We start from the raw sequence: 9,995 nt of genomic DNA on the forward strand, positions 1-9,995 counted from the left end.
TCCAGAATAAATGCTGCCACCGAAGCAGCATCTTGAACAACTGAAGGCTTGCGGCTTAAGCCCTGTCCTGTCTTCCCAAATCGAAGGTTTAAGAGAAGGGTGCAAATAACCAAACCAGGTTAAGCAGTGGGAGGGCAAGGCTGTTAGGCGCAGCACCGAGGGGCTCTAGGTTTGCAGTTCCTGGACACTCTGTTTCTGGCACCCACTCTAATACCCCTGGACAGGCAGTTGAGATTCCCAGAAGCACGGTGTGGCACTAACCCGGAACAGCCCGAGCTAGCCGAACCAGAGGCGAAGTTTCTTAAGGGCCCACAGTCTCAGGCAAAGCAGGAACCAGCCCACCCGCGCCAGTGCACACAAGGACAGTGGGTAGCGGGAACGTCAAGAACTGCCCGGATTTCAAACTCTCCGAAGACTGTGTTGCTTTGGTTTCCGGGGTGGGGACAAAAAGTGACTCTTCTTACGACCTTCCCGCGCTCCCACCTCCTCCGAGTGTGTAGGACGCAGCCCTGGACCAGGTCCTCACCCCTCTGGAGGCTAGTCTGGGGTCCCCACAGAGCACTGCCACTCCGCCTACGGGGCATGGGCAAAGAGAGAGGGGCAAACCTGGGGACACTCACCAAGCGGTGGCCGCCCCGCCGGCTAGCGAGGCGCAAGGCGCGCGGGGCTGCCCAGGTGGCGCCGGGAAGCGGGCGCGAGTTTGAAAGTCGCTCTAGGAAGCGGCTGAAGCCGCCGGCCGCTCCCGCCCACGGCTGGCCGCCCTGCGGTCACAGCCTCCTCCCGCTGCGAACACAGGACTCCGAGGTCCCCCGGAATGCTCACGGTTCCCGAGCACCGGGCAGGAAGTTGCGGCCGAACGGAGCCTAGGCAGCGGCGGGAGGGAGGGAGGGAGCCAGGGAGGGGCGGACCAGGAATGTTTCCAGTGGGTGGAGACTGAGCTCGGGGCTGAGATCCAGCAATTGGCGGCTGACCGGGGGGAGGGGGGCGAGTGCGGGGGGAGGCGGGGGGGGGGGACCGGGGAACCTTCCCGGCGCGGCGAGGGAGCTGGGGCTCCGGCTGGAGGCAGCCGCCGCCGTGGCTAATGATTAACGCGCGTGGCTCGCCGAGTGAGTCCAGTTGGCCGCCTCCCCCTGCTACCGGGAGCTCTAGGAGACACACGTGGTGGGGTTACTCTAGTGTCATTATAAGACACCAACCTGATCTCACGCCAAAAGAGCAGCCAAAACCTCCAGACTGGGTTCCAACTGGGGAAGACCGCGGGGCCTCAGCCACCTTTTCCAGGTGAAGCACGGTTCTAGATGGAGAAAGACGTCCTAGTCCTACCGGAGCAGGTTACCCCGACCGCTGAGTCAGAAAGGCACATCTCGAATTGCTCACCGAAACTGGGTCTCGGTGGCTCTTTGCTGTTGTAAAAAACGTAACCTTCTGACGAGAAACAGATAAGAAGCGCATAACTTGAGGCGGGGCTGGGCGCTCAGCGGCACTGTTAGTGAGAAAAAGAGATTGAAGAGCCTGAGTGACGGAGAACCCCATTTTGATTTGATCTGGCTATCAGCGAAAGGCATGCGCTGGGAAATAAGGGGATGGAAAATGAAGGTAACACAAGGACGTAGACTACAGACGAGCAAGATTTTTGAGCAAGAACATAAACCTTTGTGTTTGTTGGTTTGTGGTTTTGAAGCAGGATCTCAATTAGGTGAAACGGGCAGAAGGTGATCTTGAGCGTAATGATGGTCCAGCCTCTACCTCCAGCGTGCTGGGATTACTGGTGTGCATGTGCCGCCACGCCCTAATTATTATTTTTATTTTTATTTGAAGCGGGGCCACCCTTGGTAGTCCAAGCTAGCCCGGAACTGTAGGTGATCCTCCACAATGCTGGAATTATAGGTGCGCTACTACACCCACCTCACTAAGCATAAATCTTTCATCAGTAAAGATCTTAGGGGAGGTGGGGCTAGACGCTGTCCCAACACCTACCATGACGAGAGGTGGGAGATGCGACTCCAGGGTGAGATCACGGACGAGATAGGACTCCCGAGTTAGACGATGGCACTAGGTCCTTGGAACAGGAACGGAGCAGCGACACCAGTGCCTCAACATTTAGACGGCCAGGTGCAGACAAGTGAGAATCCTAAATGGCACCCCCCCCCCCCCCGCTCCACGACTACATGCGCGCGCGCGCACACACACACACACACAAAATTGCCGTTGCACCAGGGAAAAGCTAGCTAGCACCTAGTGATTTACCGGAGGGGGCGGGGCAGCCCGAGAGGAAATGGCTTTCAGGTGACTTTGAAATGGGATCCCTGCAGAGAGTTAGGTGTAGACAGAGACCAGCCGGGCTGAGGGAGGCGCTCCTCCTGGCGAGCCAAAAAGTAAAGCCCACGTTACTTAGTCCTCAGGTCAGACGACTGCACTGGTGAGAGCCAAGATTGCCACAAAGAGACGGTGGAGATGAAACTACAGGTTGGGATGGAAAAGTGAGAAGTTTCACTCCTTCCTGTCTTGCACTTTTCTGGGTTTCTGGTTTCTTCTGAAATCTCTTAAATCTTACCAGTCCTTTCCTACTTATCTTTAACTCCAATTTGCAAAGATGTCTCCCAACCCACCCACCCCAAGACTTAAACTTTTGAATGCACACCTCACTCCTTAGGCAGGGAAGAAAAACAATATTGATAATAGTAACATTTGGGGACTAGGGCTGCCAAGCGCTCGCACTTCATAACCACTCAGGTAAGAACACCCTGACTCCCATTTCGCAGGAAGCATACTGAGGCTCTGAAAATGGAGCAGTCTGGCCCAGTTGACAGACACCAAGGTGTAGCCTGACAAGAGCCTGAAGGGGCGACACTCGAGTGTTTACTGTGTTAACCTTTGAGTTTTACAAGAACAATTGCAGTTACAGAGGGAGAGACTGAGGCTTAGCCACACAGCTGGTGGGTGGTAGAGCTGGGAGCCATTACCAGGGAAAACTGCATTTAGCCAGCCAGCTCTTTCTCCACTTCCTTCTAGACATTTGTTATATTCCGTCCAAAACTTGATTCTAATGCCCTGAGTTGCTTCTAATTGCTTTAATTTATATGCCTGTTTCCTGAAAAGATTGTAATCTCACTATGCAGAACTTGTAGGAAGTGTTCAATAAGGCTCTGCTGAAGCCAGATGAAACAACTCAGGATTTATGAGAAATCAGTTTCCTGCCTCCAGGCCAGAGAGTCAGCATCCTGATCAGGGTCCCCAGCTACAGCCCCTTCCCAGCTTTCCATCCCATCCATCCGTTCTTGCTTTGGTAGCCTCACCCTGCTATTAAATCATTTATTATTATAATAACACCTTGAGTCTCAGTAATGCCTTTAATCTAAGGTCTCAGAGTGTCTAACAAATACAAATTAATTCATCTTCACAGCCCCTCCACTAGGAAGGGAGAATAGAGGTGTTCTCCCTAGTTTACGGGTGAGAAAGCTAAGCAACCAGAGTCAAGATGACTCACAGAGAGCCAGTGCTGGGCTTTCGTATCCCTTCCCCACCTCCTTCTGCATGCCTGCTACCACTTGCGTGAACAATTTCAAATCCCAGAGACAAAGGCCACTGGGTTTTCACAATAAAGGACATATCCAAATTGTCATTTCAGCTGCTCTATTGTGGACCTGGGGGGGGGGAAGGGGGGAGGGGCGATGTAAACACAGAAGAGACATCCCCAGAGACTGTGTTCCCTGCTTTGAGGAGGAGCCTATGGTTTGATGATGATGATGCAGAACTTTATCCCGAAACATGGAAGAAATCCTTATCAAGAGACGCTATCAAACTCTAAGATCTCGGCACCTTCAGTTACTAAACGCAAGTTGCATTTTAGTAACGGTCTCTCAAAGTATGATACAGCCTAGCACAGATAAGGCTCTGTGTTTTAAGCCCAGCACCACAGAAAACAAGGAAGAAAAAGTGTGTCACATGCAACAAAAGGGAAAAATAATAATAAGCTTCACAGCATGAAATTGTTTATGTATTAGAAGGGAAGGTCTAGGGTGTCCTAGCAGTTAGGACCACATAGTGACCTCCATCCTGGACTACAAAATGAGATCGTGTCTTATGAAAGAAGCCAGGAATGGTAATGTACGCCTTTAATCCCAGCACTTGAGAGGCAGAGGCACTTGAGAGGGAGATTGCTTCGAGTTTGAGGCCAGCCTAGTCTACAAAGCAAGTCTAGGACAGCCAAGGCTACACAGAGAAACCCTGTCTCGAAACCCTGTCCCATACCGCCCCCCCCAAAAAAAAAAAGAAAAAAGAAAAGATATTCCAAAGAACAGGAGAAAGTTTCTGTAAATATGATCTCAATAGGGGACTTTATTATAATACATGAGACCCCCTACAACTCAATAAAAAGAAGACAACTCGAGTTTTTGTTGTTGTTTTTATTTTGTTTGTTTTTTTCAAGACAGGGTTTCTCAGCGTAGCCTTGGCTGTCCTGGACTCAATTTATAGACCAGGTTGGCCTTGAACTCAGAGATCCACCTGCCTCTGTCTCCCTGAGTGCTGGGAGTATAGACCTGCACCATCATGCCTGCTTTGACAGCCCAGTTTGTTTGTTTGTTTGTTTTTTGGTTTGGTTTGGTTTTTTGAGATAGGGTTTCTCTGTGTAGCCTTGGCTGTCCTGGACTCACTTGTAGACCAGGCTGGCCTCGAACCCACAAAGATCCACATGCCTCTGCCTCCCAAGTGCTGGGATTAAAGGCATGTGCCACCACGCCCTGCTTGACAAGCCAATTTTTAAATGAGCAAACGATCTGAATGGACACCTGCCCAAAGAAGTTATAGAAATGAACAAGAAACACACCAACATCATTAGCCAAAGACATGTGAATAAGAAACAGTGCAACACTGCTGCATCCACTAGGATGCATGTAAGGAGAGGCACGTGACCGCATGGAATGGGGGGGGGACCTGTAACCCTCTCACACTGCTGGTGCTGGTGCACCCCTTTTTGTAGAACAGTCTGGCCATTCTTCAAAGGTTAGATTTGCTTTATGACCCACAATTCCAGGCCCAGGAATGTACCTAGGAGAAACAAGAGAACACCTGTCCACACACAACTGTGAGCACACACGCTCATAGCCGCATTGTTCATAACAGACCCACAATAGAAATCCCAATGGCCACCAACCGCTGATGCCAAAGGGAATGCCATGTAGAGTACAATTGAATGAAATCTCAATTCATGGGTGAGCCTGAAAGCATATTGCTGGGAAACCAATAACAAAGAAGCAAATATTGTATAACTCGATTTGTAAGACTGTCCAGAATAGGAAGTTAGAAGGGATGAGGACAAACTGACAACCAGTTCAGGACTCTAAAGCACTGTGACAATTGCACTAGTTATTGTAACTGTTGAGCTGGGGTTTTGTATTGGAAATTGTACCCCTGTCAAACATGGTTTCTCTCACTGAGTTACACAATAGCCAGACTTGAACATTTTAAATTACAATTTAACCAGCTGGGTCAGGTTGGGTTTTGGGAGTGGTGGTGTGTGTTTTGTTTTGTTGTTACTGTGGTTACTCATTTGGTTGTGCTGGGGCTTGAACCCATAGCCTCATGCATACTAGACAAATGTTCTTCAACTGAGCTGTATATGCCTTGCCCTTTGCTTTTTATTTGTTTTGTTTTGTTGTTCTTTTGTTTTGATTTGTTTTGGTTTTTGAGACAGGGTCTCTCTGTGTTAGCCTTGGCTGTCCTGGACTCACTTTGTAGACTAGGCTGGCCTCGACCTCACAGAGATCCACCTGCCTCTGCCTCCCAAGGCCCTTTGGTTTTTATTTTAAGATAGAGTCTTATTAAGTGCCCAGGCCAGTCTTGAGCTTACTTTATAGCTCTCAGACAAGCCTTGAAGTGGTGATCCTCCGGACCTAGCTCCACACTGCTCTGGGAACTCCAGGCTTAAGTGATCCTCTTGCCTCCAGCCTCCTTTATGAGTAGCTGTCTCAATATCTGCATTAGTCAGTGATCTCGGGAGTAACAGAATTTACAGATTGACTCTTTCTGTATTTATGGATAGAACAGGGATTTATTGAAATGACTTACAGGCTGTGGTCCAGTTAATCCAACTGTGGCTGTCTAGCAACAGAAAGTAGTTGCTCCATCCACAAGACTGGTGGTCTCAGCTGGTCTTCAGTACATACTGGGATCCCGAAGAAGTAGGCTCTGATGCCAGTGAACTTGCTAGCAGGCGAGGGTAGGCAGACAAAGAACAAAAGGCTTTCATGTCTTTGTGCTGGCTTCCATCAGAAGGGGTGGCCCAGATTAGATCTGGAATAAAAGTATGTCTTTTCCTAGTTCAAAAGATCTGGATTATAGGTGTGTCTTCCTAACTCAAAGATCCATATTAGAAGAGGATCTCCTTACTTGAAATTAAGCAAAAAAAAAAAAAAAAAAAAAATCCCTCACAGGTGTGCTTTCCATTTTAGGGTTTTAGTTCCACATATATTCAAATTGACAGCCAAGAGTAGTCAACAGTCTCTTTAATGAGTACTGAGATCAAAAGTAGGTACCAGTCGGGCATTGGTGGCGCATGCCTTAAATCCCAGCACTCGGGAGGTGGAGGCATATGGATCCCTGTGAGTTCAAGGCAGGACAGCCAAGGCTACACAGAGAAACCCTGTCTTGCAAAACAAAAACAAACAAACAAAACAAAAGTAGGTACCACCACATCCAGCTGAATTGTACATTTTTTGATGAGTAAACTGGGGGGATGGGAGAGATAACTCAGTGGTTAAAAGTGTTGGTTCCCCTTCCTAAAGGACCCAGGTTCGATTCCTAGCACCCGCTGAGAAATTCACAACTATCTGTAGTGCCAGTTCCAGGGGATCTGATGCCCTCTTCTGTCCTCCACGGAAATCAGGCATGCATGTAGTGCACAAATACCCACGCGATCAAAACACCCATTCATATAAATAAAATGATACATTTTAAAACTCCATCAGGACGGAGTTAAGAGCATTGGTTGCTCCTCCAGAAGATCTGGGTTCAATTCCTAACACCCATATGGCAGCTCACAACTGTCTATAACATCAGTTTCAGGGGATCTGACACCCTCATACAGACATACATGCAAGCAAAACTACTAGTACATGTTAGAAATATTAATAAATCATTTTTTAAAATCATCAGGGTATTTTTTTTATTAAATAAGTAAAATTTTATGATATGTAAATTTGAGGCCAGTCGAGACTATAGAGAAAGACACTGTCATACCGGGTGGTAGTGGTGCACGCCTTTAATCCCAGCACTTGGGAGCAGAGGGAGGTGGATCTTTGTGAGTTCAAGGCCAGCCTGATCTACAAAGCCAGTCCAGGACAGTCAAGGCTACACAGAGGAACCCTGTCTCAAAAAACAAAGACAAACAAAAATCTGTCAATGTAACAGCATTTTAGGATGCCCGTGAGTCGGGGAAGGGCAGACTCAGTTCTGCATTTCAGCAGAGAATTCTATATGAAGTTATAGACACTGTAATTCAGTGCCTCAGAGCACTCAATAATTCAAGGCCTTGAGGCCCCAAGCTCTGCTGCAAAGCAACTGGAAAGAGAGGTTTATAATTAACTCTTAAAGAGGGCTGTAGCCTGGGGGGGTTGGGGGTGGGGGAGGGAGGTTGGAGGTGGGGGAGGGAAGTTGAGGGGAGGGAAGGAGCCGAGTCCTCTTCTTTGAAATTCTTTATTGATAGCTTCCTCTGTTCTTGGTGTCCGAAAAGCGTGACATCAGAAAAAGGAAGAAGTGTTGGGGGAAGGGAGAGAGCGACTGTCCCCTGGACAGCTCACTGCCACCCCGTGGGCAGTCTGAAGGAAATGAGCTGTTGTTTAACTTGGTGTCTGCAGCAGAAACATTTGCCAATCACTTGCGGTTTTTCAAGAAGCGGGGAGACCCGTGTGAACTACTTCTGGAGATCTCTTATGTTCACCTAGCTTATCAGTAGATAAAAAAGGCCCTACCTGGTCAGCACTCACAACACCTGAGGCAGGGAGTCAGCACCCGCAGGGTGGGCAGCCTCTAAGGCGCTGGGTTTGCTTTGCTTTATACATGGCTTGCATTTCATTCCCTGACTTCTGGCCTGTGGGCTGCATGGCTGTGTAGAGATTAGCAAGCTACACCCTGCTCCGCGTCAAAGTGAAAGATTGTCTGGGGGAGACCCACTGGGTGAAATGGTATTGGAGGGCAGGTTGGGAGGTGTCGGGGGCGGGGGGGGTGACTTTGGGGTCCTTCTGTACCTGAGCTTTTTAGGCACAGGGTTCATAAGAATCACTAGGAAGTGTCTAATTCAGAGCTGATATAGATCTGCATTCTTTTTTTTCTTTTCTTTCTTTCTTTTTTTTAGGTTTTCAAGACAGGGTTTCTCTGTGTAGCCTTGGCTGTCCTAGACTCACTTTGTAGACCAGGCTGGCCTCGAACTCACAAGGATCCCTCTGCCTCTGCCTCCCAAGTGCTGGGATTGAAGGCGTGCGCCACCACGTGCAGCTTTAGATCTGCATTCTTTTTTTTTTGTTGTTTCCTTGACATATTCCAAAGGCCTCACATATCCAAGGCTGGCCTTGAACCTCTGATCCTCCTACACCCACCTTCAGAGAGCTGGGATTACAAGCGTGCACATCACACTTTAGAATGTATATTCTTGGGGTGTTTGTTTGTTAATTTGTTGGTTTGATTTGGTTTTTCAGTTTCTGTATAGCTCTGGCTGGCCTGCATCTTGTTACATAGACCAGGCTGACACCAAAGTCGGAAATTTACCTACTTTTGTCTCCTGAATGCTGGGAGTAAAGTGCATGTTACCATGCCTGGCTCAGTATGTGCGTTCTTTTTTTTTTTTTTTAATTTTTTTTTTTTTTAGTATGTGCGTTCTTTTTTTTTATTTTTTTATTTTTTTGGTTTTTCGAGACAGGGTCTCTCTGTGTAGCCTTGGTTATCCTGGACTCACTTTGTAGACCAGGCTGGCCTCGAACTCACAGCGATCCGCCCTCCTCTGCCTCCCGAGTGCTGGGATTAAAGGCGTGCGCCACCACGCCTGGCTCAGTATGTGCGTTCTTTAAAAAAAAAAAAGATAAAAAAAATGATGGTGTATAGGGGTAAGCACCTCAAACTGAACACAGGCACCTGTGGAGCATTCAATGCCCCTGGCCCTGGAACCACAGGTGCTTATGAGCTTCTGAATGTGGGAGCAGGGAGCCAAACTCCATCCTCTGCTCTTAACTACTGAGCCATGTCTCCAGCCTCATAAAAAATTTATTGCATTCATTTATTTTGTGGGTGTGCACGTGTGCACCTTCACCCACACTGACAGCCCCCCCCATGCTCCAAAAGATGAAAGGGGTCTTGCTTGTGACGCCTCCTGACTTTGTCTGGATGTACCTTAAATCAGACAGAGGAGTTCCACCTTGACTCATGGGCTGTTTCTCTGTCTTCAACACGTTGGTGAGCAGCAGGGTTAGGGCAGGTCTTCCGGGGACTCCCCTGTATCCTTCCAAAACAATGAACAAGAGCTTAATTAGTAGGTAATTGCCCAGTTGCTTGCAGAGGGAGGCAGTTCTCCATGACTATAATTGTGGCTGTGTTTTCCTCTCTGGCCTGTGAGTTCTCAGCCCTGGTTACCCTGTCTTTCCTGAGATGCGAGGGCAGTCAAGCCTGCAAACCCACGTAGCCCACTCTGCGTACCCTTCCCTTTGTTTCTGCACCAGACCGTGCAGGAAACACGAGTTGGTGATAAGCACGCTAGGGTAACTGTGGCCCAGCCCTGAGAGCCTCCTAAGTCAGCAACTCATCCAGGAAAGTGGAGAATTGACACGGGGGTTGAATGGCATAGGCGAGCATTTCCACCTGCACAGTGACAAGGCTCACAGGCCCATCTTATTCGTGGCTGCCAGGCACTCCAGTTTCTTCATATGGAATCAGCCTGTTCTTTGTCATCCTTTGTTACTCTCTTGTATGTAACAAGGCTGTTTTCGTACCATCCTTTGAGAATTTTC

General features: G+C 48.6%; 1 protein-coding gene and 1 long non-coding RNA gene across 4 annotated transcripts in view; both read right to left on the reverse strand.

Annotated features, from left to right (window-relative positions):
• Positions 1 to 2,135, reverse strand: part of PLEKHG3 (pleckstrin homology and RhoGEF domain containing G3) — a 44,914-nt gene extending 42,779 nt beyond the window's left edge. Inside the window, exon 1 of one of the 3 annotated variants that reach the window (XM_084793562.1) lies at positions 1,978 to 2,135. In XM_084793562.1, coding sequence (XP_084649688.1) covers positions 1,978 to 1,980 — 3 coding nt within the window. In that variant the 5' untranslated portion in view covers positions 1,981 to 2,135. Of the gene's footprint in view, positions 1 to 620; positions 896 to 1,196; positions 1,451 to 1,977 lie in introns of those variants that run through there. The other 2 variants (XM_084793564.1, XM_084793563.1) reach the window with 2 other exon arrangements.
• A 2,449-nt stretch (positions 2,136 to 4,584) lies between these two features.
• Positions 4,585 to 9,478, reverse strand: LOC311603350. Its single transcript, XR_014781062.1, has 3 exons — positions 9,382 to 9,478; positions 6,070 to 6,294; positions 4,585 to 5,049 (listed from the first exon to the last, which is right to left on the reverse strand). It is a non-coding gene; the product is annotated as an uncharacterized lncRNA (long non-coding RNA).
• Positions 9,479 to 9,995: the final 517 nt, after the last annotated feature.

The sequence above is a fragment of the Acomys minous genome (assembly GCF_964271855.1).
Source record: "Acomys minous genome assembly, chromosome: 8".
NCBI lineage: Eukaryota > Metazoa > Chordata > Mammalia > Rodentia > Muridae > Acomys > Acomys minous.